Below are 19857 nucleotides of genomic sequence, written 5' to 3' on the forward strand. Positions count from 1 at the left end.
CTTTGCCTTCAGCCAAGGCGCAGAAAGTACCGCTATTCGGAAAGCTTCCACTCTGGATAAGTTTACTGCACTCCGAAGCGAAATCGCCGCTTTAAGTAAGCAGGTACAATGGCTTTCCCGCGACAGAAGCACAGGCCCGTTCCACCGGAAAGATAGACAGCGCAGTTTTTCACGCGGGCATCCCGGTGATCGTGGGAGAAAATATTGTTATTTTCATTCGCGTTTCGGAGAAAAGGCACTGAAGTGCCGCTCGCTGTGTTCGTACCCAACTAATACGGACCAGGAAAACTCGCAATAGAGGCTGTCGATCAACCTACATCGGCGGTCCCATTTCAAATTTTTGATAGATTCTGGTTCTGATGTTTCGTGCATACCGCTCAAAAAAAAAAAAAATCTAAAGCCTGATTCTCTGTAACTTTTTGCAGCTAACTACTCCAAAATTCATACTTATGGATCTAAATTATTAGATGTAGACTTAGGTCTCAGGTGAAATTTCCCATGGAAATTTTTAATTGCTAATATGCCTGTTCCCATTATAGGGGGGGGGGATTTTTTACAAACCTTTGACCTATTAATAGACCTCAAACGGCGCAAACTTACTGATAATGTTACTAAATTTACCCAACCCGAAATAATTTCAAAATCAACAGATTATGCGTCTCTAAAACTTATTTCTGTTGAATCAGTATACCATAAAATTTTGGAAGAATTCCTAGAATTAACAAAATTAACATTTGGGGTAAAACCTATTAAACATAATACGGTGCATTTTATTGAAACAACCGGCCCGCCTTTTCATAGTAAACTTAGAAGACTAAATCCAGAAATGTATGACGCCGTCAAAAAAGAGTTTCAGTTCATGATGACCAAGGCATATGCCGGCCATCAAAATCACCTTGGTCATCTCCTCTTCATGTCGTTTTCAAAAGTTCAGGCAGCATTTGTCCTGTGGGTGACTATAAGAGATTGAATGCCTGTACTGTACCGGACCGTTACCCCATACTCCATATCCAGGATTTTTCCAATGCACTCCACGGAAAAAATATTTTTTCGAAACGTGATATAGTCTGCGCTTATTTTCACATACCAGTGCATCCGGATTATATACAAAAAAACCGCAGTTTGTACGTCATTTGGACTGTTTGAGTTCCCATTTTTAAATTTTGCACTATGTGGGGCGGCACACACTTTTCAGTGATTCATGAATGAAATCCTTGGGAATATTAAATTTTACTATGTCTATTTGGATAATATTTTAATATTTAGTGCCAGCCAAAAAGAACATAAAGCTCATTTTCGAATCGTACTGGAGAGATTAAACACATATGGACTAACCATAAATGTTTCAAAATGCATATTTGGAGTCTCAGAAATTCTTTTCTTAGGTCATTTAATTACTAGTTCGGGAACTAAACCTTTACCTCATAAAGTTGAACCGATTCTCAAGTATCCACAATCAAAAACAGTAAAAGATCTTCAGAAATTTTTAGGTTTTAGGGTTTTTTTTAAAGTTTTTTTCCGTAGATTTTTACCGAACATAGCAAAACCTCAGGTACATTTTAACTTCATATTTACAAGGAGCGAAAAAGAATGATAAAACGGAATTGGATTGGTCAGATAAATCGGAAGAAGAATTTCAAAATTGCAAACAATTAATTGCAAATGCTGTTTTATTAGCACATCCAAAACCAGATGCCACATTGATTTTACAAGTCGATGCTTCAAACTTTGCAATCGGAGGGACATTGTCTCAATTAGTAGATGAAGAATTACAATCACTCGCATTCTTTTCTCGGAAACTCTCCCCAGCAGAAAGAAACTATAGCGTTTACGACAGAGAGTTATTGGCAGCTTATTCTGCCATCAAACACTTTAGGCATATGCTTGAAGCTAGAAATTTCTCTTTGTTTACGGATCATAAGCCATTAACTTACGCTTTCCAGCAAAGCTTGGACAAATGCTCTCTGAGACAGGCTAGACAATTAGACTTTATATTCCAATTTACCACCGATATTAACCACATAAAGGGCTCTGTGAATATATTAGCAGATGCACTTTCGATGATAAACGCTATAACCATGCCAAATCAAATAGATTATAACGAAATTGCACAAGAGCAACAAATTGATTTTGAATTAAAAAAATTAATCGATAATTCTGAAACATTACAGTTTAAAAGAATTGCTTTTCTAAATTGTAAAACGCTCATTTATTGTAATGTATCAACAGGTACAGTTCGACTTTTTATTCCTGAATCATTTCGTCAACAAATTTTGCATCACTACATAATTTATCTCATCCTAGCATTCGCAGCACTTCAAAATTATTCCAATCGTTTTTTTTTTTTTTTTTTTTTTTTTTTTGGCATTCCATTCAAAAAGATTGCAACAATTGGGCTAAGCATTGCATCCTGTGTCAAAAATCGAAGGTAATTCGCCATACTAAGACCCCAGTAAGAAAATTTGTAGACCAATCACAGAGGTTCGAGCATGTACACCTGGACCTTGTAGGCCCTCTACCTCCTTTTCAAGGAAACTATTACTATTTAACAATGATAGATAGGTTCACGAGATGGCCAAAACCCGTACCAATTCCAGACATAACGGCACAGACAGTAGAACAAAACTTTTTTAAGCACTGTTTAGCCAGATTTGGTTGTCCTGTAAGAATTACTACTGACCAAGGCAGACAGTTTAAGAGTGATTTATTCCGTGCTCTCTCTCAGCTACTCGGAATTAAAAGGATCAGATCTTCTCCTTATCATCCTCAGGCCAATGGCCTGATCGAAGAGTTCCACCGCCCATTAAAGGCAGCTTTGAAAGCCTACAACACGGATCAGTGGTCTGCAGCACTACCCACCTTGTTTCTCGGGTTCCGGTCCGTCTTCAAAGAGGGTCTACAAGAGACGACAGCTGAGCCGGTATATGTCAAGTGTATGCGACTACTGGGAAAATTGTTAGATCCAACACCTGGAGACGCATCACCCAAGCAGGTCGTGGAGGACTTAAAACGCCATTTCGCAATGGTGAGGCCAGTTCCAACTTCCTGTCATGGACAAAGAACAATCTCTGTGCATCCTCACCTCAACGTGTGTTCACATGTATTTATGAGACATGACGGTGTACGCAAACCCCTACAAGCACCATATGAGGGACCGTACAAAGTTCTTTTCAGGCGACAGAAAGCTTGATCTCTAGATCAAGGGAGCTTCTCATACCATTTCTATAGACCGTCTGAAACCTGCTTTTATAATGGGGTTAATTCATGTGACGTAAAAGTCACATGTCAGGAACTTATGCGCATGACATTTGAGTTTTCATCCGCAACGCTTTCATCTATCAGTCTGCCATTAACGTTCTCCGCCAAGTATGAAGCGAATTTTTTGTTTACATTTGAAGTTATAATTTTGAGTCGTTTTCTTTCCTTTTATTATATGTTAAAAAATGAAATACTGGTGTGCTGTTGGATGCTCTAATGCGAAACACAAGAGTGATTGTCTTGATAAAACGTTTTCTTTAGTTGCCTTTCAACAATGGTGACTTGGGTTATTAGCTTTGAATTAGAAGGTTTTACGCCTTCTTCGAAGTCGGGGATATGCTCCGATCATTTTGAAGAATTCATTTAGTGTGTGTCCATTTACCAAATATAGGAAATTTAAACTCAAAGTTGTACCAGTAATTTTTAGAAAAGCCCTTCGAAGAAAAGAAATCGGAAAGCGATTTGCCATCAAAAACAAATGGGGGCAATCAAATAAAATCTTGAGTGCGTTTCTAATTTATTTTATTGACACTTGATGAAGCTTCTGATAATTTTGAATATGCTTAAAAGGTTTTAAAATGTTTACATGAATATTTTATTACATTTTACCTGCAAAATCTTATCTAAATTTAATTGATGTAAGTAAACAAACACCTGTTGCAAAAAAATATCACTCCTAACCTAAAATTAAAAAATATAGTGCCAAACTTATATGGAAGTGAATAAATTTCTTAAAGATTTATTTAATAAGTGAATCCTTTACTAACTACTGAAAATCCAATTTTCTTATTGAATGTTATCAGCATTTATAATTGATGTTAATTTGATAAATTGAATGCTACATATAAGAAATATATATATATATATATATATATATATATATATATATATATATATATATATATATATATATATATATATATATATATATATATATATATATATATATTGAAAACACATGTCATTTAATTAAGTATATAAATGCAAGAGAATTGATTACTAAGCAAAACAATCGACCAGATCAGCAATTTGCAAAATGAGCTGCAAGAATTTCAGGATTCTGTGAGAATGATGGAGATTCATTCCAGAGAATACCGTTGATGATATTAAACTGAGTGCATTGACATGTTTCACTAAAGAAAGGTTTTCTCTATATATGTTCTTTTTTGAATTTTGAATCAGATCTTCAAAAATTAAATTTGTTGAAATGTCCAGTTGATTTATATGTTCTGTTCCTTCTTAAGTTAAGGACTGGAATTAATAATAAGAATTATCATCTATTTTGTTTGAAATTTCACATTCTGCTGTTTCAAGGAATTTTAATTTTGTAACAACAGTTTTTTATGAAAAAACTATATTTACACCAAAGTCATTAATTATAGAAACCTTGATAAAACAGTTTGGTTCTGAAAATAAAGACTCCAGAGTCATTCTTAACTGCACTGAATTTCCTATATAGAAACCTAGCAATCCAGTAGAACAGCAAATGACTTCTAGTTTTTGTAAGAAAACAAATACTTTAAAAGATATTGTTACAAATCTGTAAAACAGGAGATCACGAGTTCGAATCTCGCCGGTGCCTCCAAAATCTTTCAAAATTTTTCTATACAGCAGAATACCGTCTATCAATCGTAATGACGCAGCACATTTAATTGCTATAGTTCAGCAGCTTTCTTGCTGTCTAATCCTTCAAGACCTCTTACTCATCGGCGACTCTGACCACTCTCACACACACAACTTTTGACGATCCACACGACTACTTCTCCAGCTTCAGAGGTCTGTCTTTTATAGTTCCGGGAGGCGGGGCTGGAATCTTCAGACCAATCAGGGCGTACCTGGGTGTATCTCTGTTATTACTGGATGGATCATGAAACTTCGCGAACTTTCTGGTATTATCCATTTAGTCGCCAAACTCGCCAAATTCAACGCCAAGTCGCCAAATGGTCGCCAAGCTCAGCACGCCGTGCCGGATAGCAAAATTACAGATTTGTAACAATATGATGCCTTCAGGAGCCATCAACCATTATACTGTGGTAGCATATCTGACGAGGAGCTTTTCATTAAAAGCTATCTGATGGATGTATTAGAACCAAATGATGTTGTGATGACAGATAAATGTTTCCAAATTGAACAAGAATTACAAATAATAGGATATAAATTGAAATATCATAAATTTTTAAAGGATTATTTAGTTTAATATTGCTTGAAAGAATTAATAACTCCAAGGTATCCAGTGTAGGGGGTACAGTAAAAAGAGCTATTTCCTCTATATAAAAAGAGCTCAACATTATGTTTTTATTGGTGATTAAAACAATTGTTGTTTAGTATCTAGGATGTTTCTGTTAAATAAAACTGATTTCATCATTGACATTCTTGTCCTGCTTTCTTTATGCTCATTGTGTCTAGAAAAACAAAAGTTGATAAAAAGTTTTTGAGTTTGAGTACATTGAAACATCCCTTTTATCATGTTTTTTCAAATAATTATCATATGTATTTTATCTATGTTTTTTGTAATGTGTAAATAAAAATTATGGAGGTATCATTTTATTTTCTTGTCCTTTAATGATTTCTACAAATTAAAATGAAATAACAGATTCATAAGTTGAATAGATTAAAAAATGGTATATATACCTTTTATATTTCAAAATTTGAAATTATTTATTCAATATATACAAATTTGAGTTTCATGTTCTTTCCTCATGAGCAAACTAAAAACATCAAAGTCTCAATTTCAATAAAAATCATTGCATAAGAAAAAAAGTAATAATTTTATTAGTAAGCTTCAAAACCTTAACTTATCTAAGAGTTATAATTACTTAAAAAATATATTCATAAAATTCAACATTAAATAACATTTAAATAATATGTAAAAATGTAATTTTTCAAAAACATTTCCATAGTCATTTGTCAAAATGTATTTTTTGGACAAAAAAAAAAAAAAAAAAAACAGGATATGGGGAAGTAAAGAATAAAATAGTACCAAGTTAATTAAAAAATGATATTAATTAATTATGCAAAAACAATAATTACATTGAAAATACTAATTGAAATTTTAATATCAGAAACAAAATAAAATTACTACGAAAATTTGGAGAAAATAATTCAAAATATTAATTTATTTATAAAAAAACCCAAAAGTTTTAAATAATTATTCGGCTAGCATAACGTTCAACTTCATTGCTTTCATCAACGTTATCGGCAGACATCCCGACATGCGCAGAACGGTTGAAAATTGAACAGAAGCGGTTTGTTTGGTACCTGCACGTGATCGTGAATTGGTCCCATTCCTCCTGAGTGTTCAATGTATGTTTACAAGACAAATAAAATAGTGAAACTATAACACTGTGAAACTCAGTAAATAGATGAATTGTATCGTTACATTTTTAATAGCGCTATTATATTTCAAGAATATCCATTAAAAAAGTCCATGTACACAATAAACAGAGCTTAAGTAAGTAATAAACGTAAAATAATAACACGTCTTTACTATCAGACGGAAGTAGTAACGGAATCATGGACATGAAATTATATCCAAACGATTTATATGCGATCAAATGTAACCAATATTCCCGTTTAATCAGCTGTTGCCTGAGTCAATCGGTTTTAAATATTTATTAATTGGTGCTGCTGTTTTTTTTTTTTTTTTAATATTTAAAAAAAAAATTAACTTAAAAAAAGTGTATTCAAACAAAAATCGTGTTCCTTCTGAAAAATATTACCTTTTATAATGTTACGATATTTGGATTGGTCAACTTTTATTGCATTCATAATCTAAATGCTCTATTTGTTCGAATCTACATTTTTTAATGCATTTTCTATCCTGTTCATTTTTGTAATAATTCTAATTATACAGTAGAAATCGTCGAATCAGCAATAAGGCAAATTTAGGGAATTCATTAATGACTGTTCAAGAAAGAGCTTTCGTTGCACAGAACGCATGATTGCATGCAGCAGCAGCAGCAGAATGTATTACTAAATAATTAAAAAAACAGCATGTTTTAAATGTAATAATATTTATAGACTATCATTCTATCTGTAAATTCCGTCATGTGTAATGAAAAAGCATCCGAAATGTCCTATAAAGCAATTTGGTGGGCATAAAAACCATTGAATTGGCATGTGGCTACTATTTAGGTAATAGGTTTCCACTATGAAAAGGTTTTTAAAGTTTTATTTAAATTTTTACTTAAGTATTAATCGAAATTTTAACTTTTTCCTCAATAACTTCAGAACATATTATTTTACTCAAATAATTTTCACTGCACTTTAAAACTACAAAAAAAAGTGAAGAGTTTTTGTATGAAATCAATGTTATTTCAAGCAATTCTTTTTCTTTCCTTTTAATATAAAGTTTTAAAGATACTTTTACGCATGTGTTTTTCCTCTCTGCAAGCCAGATAATTTGACCTGTAGCTTCCAATCTTGGTATATATATATGTGTGTGTTACGGCCAAAGCCCGAAATACGGCCAATTCGCGAACTGGCCAAGAGGTTTGGCCAAAGTCCGAAATCCTTGCAATTAATATTGTATTTTCTACTTTGGCTGGCCATTTCGCGAAGTGGCCGGACATCCTTGGCCAAAGCCCGATGTCATAATTTATACTTATAAATAAAGCTCAATGTATGTTGTGCGCGCGCGTGTATGTGTGTGTGTTGGCGCTCTACAGTCCAAACCGTTTGACAAACAATTATCAAATTTGGCATATATATACCTTGGAGGTCGGAAATGTACACCCTGGAGCGATTTTTTAAAATTTTTAATTAGAATTTTAATTAAAAATTAAGCGTAATTTCGGCGTTTTATCCCTATAACCAGAAAATATTACAGCACAAAATCGATTTTTGCATCAAATTAAAGCTTTTTTTAATTAAAGCTTAAATTTTAATTTATAAATTATGCTTAGATTAAATTATGCTAAGATTTAATCTGCACGAGCACGTCAAATTAAAAAAATATCTTTTATCAACGTGTTGCCATCACATTGATAGAAGTTAAAATTAAAAAATAAATCAACTATTATTGCAAATTTAATAAACAAAATTGTAATTTTCTGCAGGTGTCTGTATAAAATGAAAAAAAAAAAAAAAATGAAATAAGATATTTTCTGAAATTAAAAGGAGGAAAAGTTTTCTATGAGCTTTGACAATACCTATATTATTAATTCAATAAAACAATTTAATTTAAGGCAAACAAAGTTTAATATACTTAGGATAATCATTCTAATCAGCTACCATCAGCTAATTTGGGGCATACATTTGCTAACAAAATGGTCTAAATGAACTAAATAATTATATTTAATATAACTATAGTCAATAAATGCTCCGATGAATCAGGAATTTTAAATTTTTACATAGGTCCTCTACCCTTTGAATCATATTTAAAAAAATATTCTTGAGACACCAATATTTTTAATAAAAATTGTTGAACTCCAACCAACTAAATCAATCACTAAAACTGACTGATTTATGAAATTTCAATATCACACTTCTATAAAAACTGGCGATTTTAGACCACTTCACCGACTGTCTCAATGAAGATACGCTAATCCTCTGCAGGGTTTCTAGACAATGATTGGCCTGTGATTATAAAAATGATGCATAAAAACTTCATAAATCGGTCAGATTTCACTGCTGGACGACTCTGATTTCAATTTTCATATTTAAAAAAAAGACATGGTTAGCTTTAATATAAAAAGCTTTTATATTTATTGCAGTTTAACATTTCCACTTTAGTTTACAGTAGAAATTTTATGGATACTGACAGAACATTAGGGAAAGTAGTACAATGAAACAGAACTGTTTAAGACCTACGTAAAAGTACGACTGAATCATATAACTACCTAAATATGAAGCTCAAAAATATTTTGCAGAAAAAGCTACTAAGAGAGCAATTTACATTAAGTGAAAATTTTAGCGATCATTAATACTGGTGAACCGGCTGGTCGCCAAAGGCGACTAGTGGTAAATAAATATAATGACATTCATGTATAAAATATAAATAAGGACATGTTGTAGGTGAAATTGGACAGATGGCGCCAACAAAGAAATGTCTTTAAATGATATTAATAACAAAACTATTTGTCCTTCATATTTGTTTTAATTAGCCCTTATTTTTGTTATTTGCCTTTGCAAAAAAATTCATATTTTTTGAAGCGACATTTCGGGAGACAATGTGATCTGGGATCTTTAACATTAGGTCCATGGAGCAGAAAAAGACTAAGGATCACCCTTAAAGGTAATTGCAAACTGAATACTCAATTTGCCTTTGTATTCATACATGATACGCAACGCCTTTGCTCAAGATATAATTATTTCATTTTGAAGGGCGCAAATCTAATCTTCACGCTATCACGTTGTTAAAGTATACACGTTCACTGAATAATTTCTATTATGGCTTTAATATGAGAACAGAATAACACGAGATCATATTTTTATATATTACAAGCTTATTTTTAACTCGGAGGTGTCACTTATATTTGAACTCGTTTCTGAAACAGTTGCACTTAAAAAAAAAAACAGTACACAGAAGTACTCATTTTTAAATACTTCATTTTTAACAGGGTGTAAAACAATGTGCTCTTGATGCCTTTCTTTCTACTTTGGCCGATCGACCCCAGCCATTTCGCGAATTGGCCGGCCAAAGCCCGAAATCAAGAAAATATCGGACATTGGCCGGTAAGTTTACAGCAACGTTGGCCAGATCGCGAATTGGCCGGCCAATTCGCGATCTGGCCGATTTCGGGCTTTGGCCGTAACATATATATTTGTGTGTGTGTAATATAATCAAATTCCTACTTTTAGAATGTTTCACATTGATCATCGTATAGGTGGAAATGCGACCGAGGTATACATTCTCACTTTATACGACATATATAGAGGGTCGAAACGCGTACCTCGGAGTGATTTTTTGAAATTTTTATAATAATTTTAGTTACTTAAAAAGTTAGTGAAATATTGACGCTTTCCGTCCAAAACATTTGAAAATATTACAACACAAAAATTATTTTTACAGCATCTTAAAAATTTTAAAAAATTGTCTTTTTTACGATTCTAATTTGTTAGCTGTGCAAATTTTTCGAACTATTTTATTTTGTCAAACTTGAATTTTGTTTCGGGTGGTTTTAGCAACAAATTCCCGAATTTGAGCAACATAAGTAAGGGTATATCTTTGTTGTTGTTGTTGTTTCTGATGGCACTTGTCATAGACAAGCCCGCTGACTAAGTTAGAGAATTTAAGCAGAAAATTTTACGTCTCTTGTTTTTTAGTAGTGCCATCTAGGGTAAAGAGTACGACTTAGTTACTCACGCGTCACAACCCTTTTTACGCGACGGTCTTCATTCATGCATTTCATTCATTCAACCACAGGTCGTAATTTAAACCTGAACCAGAGAACGATCACCTCTGATCCAGTACCCCCAGTGTTATTACTCTCGACATGGAGAACTTTGTGAACGCGACCGATTTATACGTGCGCCGGCCACCACCACACACGGAGAGTCTTTGGTTGGCGGGTTCGAACCCACAACCCAAGGGAGGCGAATCCAATGCCCTACCAACCAGGTAATTCAGGCCTTTAAAGGATGATAGATCTTAAAAATTATTAGTATAACAACAATTTATTCTTTATTTATAAGAGGATAAATTCTTTTTAATATCTATATAGTCTACAAGACGAATAAAATTGTGGTTGCAATACAGTGAAATTTATAAGATAGACATGACCATAAGGCACTTTATAAGAATCGCATGAGACTGGTCTCCATTAGGAACAGTCATGTATACAACGAACATAGCATATGTAAGACTATTAACCCCTTACCTGCTGAGGATAACTTGTGAGATTCGATCTCCAGTGCCACGTATATATATGTATATAGTTACGAGACGTATATATAAGCCAGGGGCAGTTAACACATTGACTTAGGGAGACGTATATATACGCCCGCAGCAGGCAAGTGGTTAAAATAATACGTCTTTGCTGCCTAACAATTTGATGCCTAAATATTGTACATTTAGAAAATCATAGACAAGAAAATGAATCTAAATGATTTAACTAAAATAAAATCAATATCCTCGGCAAACTAGCTGGTCGCTAAGGGCGACTAGTAAGAAATATACAGAAAGTGTTGTAAGTGTTAAAAAAATTGTTTCAAACATCTCTAAATCCGGAAAACATATTTTTGTCAGTATGTCTGTTATCTGTCTGTGATAATAAAATCGCCCTGAAATATAACTCAAAGTCGCCCTGAAATTGATCAGATAAAATTAGATATTTGGATTTAAGTCCAGTTTTGAACAAAATCTATCCAGAGTAAACCTTGCTGTATGAGTAAAAGGGAAATCGACAGCTTCAAAAGTAAACAGCTGGACAGATACAATTTGATGCACAGGTTTAGCATTTAAAATACAGATTTTTATGCTAAACCTGTGTCTGTCTGTGATAATAAAGATATAAATCAAAATCGCCCTGAAATATAACTCAAAATCGCCCTGAAATTGATCAGATGAAATTAGATATTTGGATTTAAGTCCAGTTTTGAACAAAATCTATCCAGAGTAAACCTTGCTGTATGAGTAAAAGGGAAATCGACAGCTTCAAAAGTAAACAGCTGGACAGATACAATTTGATGCACAGGTTTAGCATTTAAAATACAGATTTTTATGCTAAACCTGTGTCTGTCTGTGATAATAAAGATATAAATCAAAATCGCCCTGAAATATAACTCAAAATCGCCCTGAAATTGATCAGATGAAATTAGATATTTGGATTTAAGTCCAGTTTTGAACAAAATCTATCCAGAGTAAACCTTGCTGTATGAGTAAAAGGGAAATCGACAGCTTCAAAAGTAAACAGCTGGACAGATACAATTTGATGCACAGGTTTAGCATTTAAAATACAGATTTTTATGCTAAACCTGTGTCTGTCTGTGATAATAAAGATATAAATCAAAATCGCCCTGAAATATAACTCAAAATCGCCCTGAAATTGATCAGATGAAATTAGATATTTGGATTTAAGTCCAGTTTTGAACAAAATCTATCCAGAGTAAACCTTGCTGTATGAGTAAAAGGGAAATCGACAGCTTCAAAAGTAAACAGCTGGACAGATACAATTTGATGCACAGGTTTAGCATTTAAAATACAGATTTTTATGCTAAACCTGTGTCTGTCTGTGATAATAAAGATATAAATCAAAATCGCCCTGAAATATAACTCAAAATCGCCCTGAAATTGATCAGATGAAATTAGATATTTGGATTTAAGTCCAGTTTTGAACAAAATCTATCCAGAGTAAACCTTGCTGTATGAGTAAAAGGGAAATCGACAGCTTCAAAAGTAAACAGCTGGACATATACAATTTGATGCACAGGTTTAGCATTTAAAATACAGATTTTTGCAAAATTTTCCATCAGACATGTCGAAGGGTTGACCATCTGTTGTTTCACATGCACTTAGACGCAAGAACTCATAAACGCAATAACTTAAATCTATAAAGTTCGATATGTGATCTTATGCCAACAACTGTCGGTCCGTGTAAAATTTGAATTTCAATCGGTGAGACAAAAGGCGTCCAAAATACACATTCTGATCAAAGATTCAGTAAAAATTCGTGCTTATTTCGTAGCTATTGCTCGCCAGTGCTATGCAAGGCATTCACAACATTCCACAAGTTTAGTTATATTAACATCCCGTTTTAAAGCAATACTAGGGCTATTTTAAGACGGACCTCGTCATTTTGAGCCGCGATCAGATGACGAGGACGGTTCAGTTTTTATAAGGAAACAAATACTTTAAAAGATATGATAGTCGCAATGCCTTCAGGAGCTGTCAGCTTCATTTCTTCATTATACTGTGGTAGCAAATCTGACGAGGAACTTTTTATTTAAAACCATCTGATGGATGTATTAGAACCGAATGATGTTGTGATGGCAGATAAAGGTTTCCAAATTGAGCAGGAACTACAAAAATTAGGATATAAATTGAAATGTCCTAAATTTTTAAAGGACTGTATTCAGTTTAATGTCATTGAATACAGAGAATTGATAAATGTAAGATATCAAATGAAAGAGCTATACAAAAGATACATAATATATAAGATACAAAGGAAAGAGCTATTTCAAGAATTAAAATGTAGAAATATTTTATAGTGGCTATCCCTTATGCATGTTTGTATAATGCTCATTACGTATTTTTTATTACTTGCGTGTTGTGTAGTTTTCAAATACTATTAAATAACGTCAAATAATTTTTGTATATGATTTTTAGTTTTTGGTATTATAATAAAATGCATTATGAAGTTCTACTTTTGTATTATGAACCTTAAAGATTTTTTTAAATCTTTTAGTAATTGATATTATTTAGTTATTGCTAAGTAATCATGTCTAATAAAAAATTAGTGTTTTTCCTCTTATAATTTCCATTTTTGTTTTATTACATTAGTCAAAAAATAATTTTTTAGCATATTTTTGTAACAATTGTATCATTTGCAGCCATATTTACTAACTGTAACTTTTCATTGCTGAGCAATCAAATTGATATTTTGATAGCAAAGCCGGTCGTCAAATTTCCCTTGTTTTGTATTTGTTTATGGTTGCCTAAATGTGAATTATCAATACTATCACAATATAATGATGAAATGAAATGGAAGGCTCCAGAAGGCATTATTACTGATTTTATAAATACTGATTTGTGATGGATCCAAGTTAAATTTATGTCAGGCAGCTGTTTCTATTGTGAAAAATATAATGTCAATAGTTTCTTGTATTTAAACTGAAATTGATTATTATCATAATATCATGTTACACCATTGTGCCCCTCAGTGATTTCTTTTTTTAAAAAATGCCTTTTTATTGAAAATCAATTTCCACATCAGCGTTTATTATATATATTTTATTTCCAACTTCATTGATATATGGATGTTTCACTCTTTTTTTCCAATTTCAACATATCGAATCAACGAATCATAAAATTACGTCAAAGATAAAAGTACTCCTCTTTATATCATATTTAACATCTCTATATAAATATATATATCGTGACGTCATTCCTGTTTATTAATCCGGTAAAACTGGTTTGGAATGACTGATCACGTGACTATTGCATGGCACAGTTAACTTCTAGAAAATCGATGGTTTTTTTTTTTTTTTCTTTCCCTGTCTTAAAATTATTCGAGCTTTAAAACTTAATGGAAAATGAATATTAAAAAAGTATATATATGTAGTGATATTTTATCTCTAATTTCAATTTAATTGATTTCCAAAGTTTTATCTTAATTTAGCCCATCGTAACGTCATTCTAAAAATATTCTCTTATTTCGTGATCCAATTCCACTTTCTCTACTTAATTAATTCAAGAGTAGCTTTATAAAATTGCCGAATCGGCTAAAAGCCCAACTTTCCCACACTCCGAGTGAAGGGATAAAATACCGCTGACGTTCTTTTTTAAAAGTTCCCTGTGTTTCTTTTACATGTGTTGACATGCGTCAGAAATCCCTGTCAGAATCTTATTAACATCTTAACACTATGAAGAAATATTTTCTCTATCAAAATCTCAGGTTATATAAGACGAAGGATAATTTATTTCGTTTTTCTTCCCCACTTCCGCTTTTGTGAAGCAACTTTATTTTCTGCCTGGATTTTTTGAGGCTTCAAAAACCCCAAACCAAAGCAACATCATGTTCGCGCATGATAAAAAAAAATAATCTATAATAAAATAATCTACACTGTTCTTAATTACGTTATTGTTAACAGATGGTTTTTCTGTTCTTCAAAACTTGAAAATTATTAAAAAAATTATTAAATTGTTTATAGAACAGCCAAAAAAATTATAATTAGAACTAATCTTGATCAATTGTATTGGTATGGACTCCAGGGTATTCAAACATTACTTGGAATGAAAAGGCAGATTATCTCGCAAAAACGGACACGGAGTCGTACTCATATCTTTGAGTGGATTGCTATTGAAGAATTAATCTCTTATTATAAAAGAAACCTCGCTTCGAAATATGCGCCAAATTTAACGAAATAGCAGGTACCAAGAAGCTCTAGGCGATATTCCTTACTTCATGGCTTCAAAATTGCAAAGGAGATGTGATTAGAGCACCTCTAATTAATCGGGTGATTATCACCCCAGCTCCATTGAATAAATTTGGACTTTATAATAACCCTGACTGTCTCTCCTGTAACCAAGACATATTCTTGTACGCTTTTCGAGGTATTCAACTCAAATAACATACCTTTGGAGCAAGCTCATAATCAGTCACTAATAAATTTCGTCTCTTAAAATTCTGATCCTAAAAGCTATTTTTCCATGAGCGCTTTCTTCAAATTTTTCTTCGTTCACTGAAGTCTTTTGATATTTATTAACTCCGATTCTCAAAGGAGATGACAGCCTTTTCTGATAAAAATCCCAACTTGCCCATTTCAATAATAATAATTGTTAATATGGTGATCTTTTAGTTTAGTGTTTGCTGTATTTCTGAGAGAATACTGTATTAAAAAAATATTGTAATGATAAAAGACAATCATAAAGGCTTTAGCCGAACCATAAAAAAAAATCCCAAAGATATCACGTTACTAATGTTACACTATGCTTAATTATGCTCTACTATTAACTAAATTCGTCAATGACATGCGGTTAAGCCTTAAATTTGCCAGTGGTATACATTTAATAATTATTACACAAATGACGAAGAATATATATATTTATAAACTGACGATAAATTTCCCTTTGCTCCGATTAATATTATAATTGAAATATTAAAATGGACAACTATAAGATCTTAATTCCAATATTAATTAAGAAAAGCAGACGATTTTTTCTTTCTATTATAAATGAAAAATCAAACGATAAATTCGTACTTACTACCAGAAGACATTATTATTTGCATTTAATTGAACGAGCAATATTTGCAAAAGATAGTTAATTTCTTTAAATATGTTTAAAATACAGAGATAAATTTCCAGTTTTTGCCAAATATTACGAACTTTTGGCACTTGCTAAAAAATGCAAAGTTTTTCAATTATAAGCCTAGATTTGTACATTATTTTTTAATAATAGTTGCACTTTGATATTTTCATTTTTCATTAAATACTTAATAATTATTCCATAGCAATATAAACATTCCCTATGGTTGTTTCGATGTGTAATATTTCATTTTTACTTCATCCTAATAGTAGTGTAGAAGAGATATTGCAATCGTAGCCGAGAGACGAGCAATTTCCGTTACTCGAAAAAATAAACTAACTGGAAAGCTATTCATTAGTGTTGCCACAAACGTTGTGTCTGAAAGAAAAATTGGCAAATATTATCGTTTTAATATCATCCTCATTAATTAAAGCTTTATGTTCCCTTCCCCCCCCCTATTTCACCGTCAAGTGCAATATAAATTCTTACTACGGCGTAATAATAATTTTCATTAAATATTTCAAACATTACTGGCAAAACAAACCACAAATGTCGTGGGTCAGGTGACTCGCTATTTACAAATCACAAATCGAATAAAACGCAATATTTGCATAATTTTTTTTATCTAATAGATAGGTATTTTGTAACTGATATGATTTTAGCATTACAAATAATTTCACAATGATTTCACACGTTAAGTAATGGACAGCCCTTGAATATAAGATGTATCATAAGAATATTTCAAAAATGTTTGGAAAATAAATGATTTTTTGATTTATTAAAATTATTTCGAAAGATTTATGCTAATCTTAGACAGAGAATTTTCCCCATTCTAATTTTAATAATTTAAATAAGGCAAAAATGAAAAGTCAAATGGTTGTTTTAGTATACAAATTTTAATACATAAGAGAAATAAAAATAAAAACTGATGTCTTTTATATATAACTTTTTCACTTATCAAGTTATATTATTTTTGTATTCACTTTTTCACTTTAACGCACAAAGAAGCAGAAGAGAACAAAACTTTTCCCTTCAGTCATTTTGCTATGAGAATTGATAGGGATTTCTTTGATACGTGTCGATTTAGGAAAGGGAATTTTAGGATCTTTGAAAGAATGTTGTATTAAGAATTTTTATCCCTTCACTCGGAGAGTAAGAAAATGCTGAGACCACCAATTTTCCAGAGCGCGTGTAGAATTAATTAAATAAAAAGTGGGAATTTTATCAAGAAATAAGAGAAAATTCTAGAATGAAATTAATATCGGCTAAGTGAAGATAAAAAAAAATAGGAAATTATTTAGGACTTAATTTCCTATTTTTTATCAATTAAGAAATATTAGTATAATTAAATTATAATGATAGTATAACATGATAATGATATGAATTATTATAATGATATTTCTTATTAAATTAAGAAATATCCTTTTAATATATTATATTATTATATATATAATTATGTAAAATCCTTTGCTAAGAAATATAAAATTGTTAAAAAGAAGATCTTGGTAATTAAGTTTATATCTATAATAACATGAAGAATTATTTGACGAATATCGTTAAATTTATTAATAAAATATACAATAAATAACATTTAATAATATTTCTATCATTCTGTGACAAAGTTAAAATGCTTAACATGAATTAAAAAAAAGATGCAATTATACGAAAACTCAAGAGACAATTCAAAATTGAATTAAAAGTAACAGATTATTAATTTGTCTATGACATGTAAAATTGCAGTTTGTTATAATTTTAGAAAAAATATTTTATTATATATAAAAAGAAATAAATTAATTCCACAAAAATTTTAATGGCTTAAATATCGTAAATGTTATAAATTCGCTCTCTCCGTTTTTGTCGATACGAAGATATTTATAATTTTATTAAGTCCGTTTCTACTTAAAGAAAAGATGGAAAAAAAACCCTTTTAAATTTATCGTTTTTTTTATATCAGACTAAAATTATGAGGTTGAAAATATAAGCTTTAGTTAACTAAAAAATTTTCTGAACTTGATGTTGCTGTTGTTAAAAGAATCAGCAGAATTGCTTCACATAATTTAAAAGTAAAGAAATAAAGTTATGTGGTAAATTGGTTTTTACATCTACGTTATTTTAAATGACAATATAGATTTTTGTTGCTTATAATTTCCATTTTATTAATAGAGGTTTCAATGAATGAAAGTTAATGCGATTTCTAGGTGGCTTATTTACATCTTATCTGTCGCCTTCCGTTTCAAGCAAGACTCCAAATAAGAGAAGCTGTTAAATTTAGTTTTATTGTGAATATTTATCATTCTTTATTTTATTGAAAGATGTATGTGTCGGTTATATCGATCATAAACATACTTCCTCACATGTCTGATTCAATTGTCAGAAATTTAGTTTATAACGCAACTATACTGAAACCAGTCATAGCCAGCTTAACTACGTTTGGCTGTTAATTCAAGTTAAACAAAATCTAGAAGATGCTCATTTAAAAAATGTATTTGATGACTTTTTTATTTAATCTGTGATAACTTTTCTTACTGTACTCAAGCTGATTAAACGATAAAACATATAAAATATTAGAATATAAAAACTATAAGATAAGTAAAAGGTTATAAATACGTTAAAATGTTTTCGTTTATATGAAGCATTCCTAAACTGTTTTATTCTTTGTCAACAATCATGTACAACCTATTTATATTCCTGCAAGACATTCTGTTCTTTACAATTCTGCTACTGGAGGTGAGTATTCTAAACTATTATTCTATGTAAAAGGAATATTCGTGTATATGTATTATGTATTCGTGTATGTAAGTTATTGTGTTTTGAGTTGTAATTTTTTTTTTTTTCAAAATGATCCGCATTGTCCTGAAAATGTTTAAAGTTATTAAAATCCAAATCGTAGAAAGAAAACTAGGATCTTAATAATATAACACCATTTCAGTAATCAACCATCCATTTATTTTTATTAATGATACATAAGAATTCTGAACGAACGCTAAAGGCATCACGAACAAGAATACAAATGGAGATGAATAAGATTCTGGGAAAATACACAAATTTATTGTTAAAAAGTCATTTATTGCACAATTTAATTATGTTCGTTCGTTATGGTCGTTCTATATACCTTGCAGATAAAATTATTGGATCAGTAGTAATATTTTTATTTAATTATATATTTCACAATGAAGCTGAAGTGAAGATCCGTATAAAATTCTATTGATCTGTATTTTCGCATATATATAAGTGTAAGCAGCGCCGTAGCTTAAAAAAAAAAAAACCGCAATGGTTTAGATAAATGAAACGCGAGACATTTTTTGGAATCTGAAGTGTAGATCCTTATCAGATTTTGAACCAAATCTTCAAAAGTGCTAGCCATCTATTTATACTTTTGCAAATATGTAGGCAGCGTAATTAAAAAAACGGTATTTTTTAGATTAATGAAATTCGGGATATTTTTTGGAATCTGAAGTGTAGATCCTGATCAGATTTTGAACCAAATCTTCAAAAGTGCTAGCCATCTATTTATACTTTTGCAAATATGTAGGCAGCGTAATTAAAAAAACGGTATTTTTTAGATTAATGAAATTCGGAATATTTTTTGGAATCTGAAGTGTAGATCCTGATCAGATTTTGAACCAAATCTTCAAAAGTGCTAGCCATCTATTTATACTTTTGCAAATATGTAAGCAGCGTAATTAAAAAAA

At 31.2% G+C, this 19857-nt stretch overlaps 2 protein-coding genes across 3 annotated transcripts in view; both read left to right on the forward strand.

Annotated features, from left to right (window-relative positions):
• Window positions 1-2551: 2551 nt before the first annotated feature.
• Window positions 2552-3190, forward strand: LOC129956750 (protein NYNRIN-like). The gene has a single exon (XM_056068689.1). It carries the CDS (start codon window positions 2552-2554, stop codon window positions 3188-3190), a length of 639 nt encoding a protein of 212 aa, XP_055924664.1.
• A 15628-nt stretch (window positions 3191-18818) lies between these two features.
• Window positions 18819-19857, forward strand: part of LOC129957679 (putative methyltransferase DDB_G0268948) — a 45264-nt gene continuing 44225 nt past the window's right edge. The window contains exon 1 of one of the 2 annotated variants that reach the window (XM_056070129.1): window positions 18819-18892. The gene's annotated coding sequence lies outside the window, so the exon portion shown is untranslated. The remainder of the gene's footprint in view (window positions 18893-19857) is intronic. The other variant, XM_056070131.1, reaches the window with a different exon arrangement.

Source organism: Argiope bruennichi, chromosome 11, assembly GCF_947563725.1.
Source record: "Argiope bruennichi chromosome 11, qqArgBrue1.1, whole genome shotgun sequence".
NCBI classification, from domain to species: Eukaryota; Metazoa; Arthropoda; class Arachnida; order Araneae; family Araneidae; genus Argiope; species Argiope bruennichi.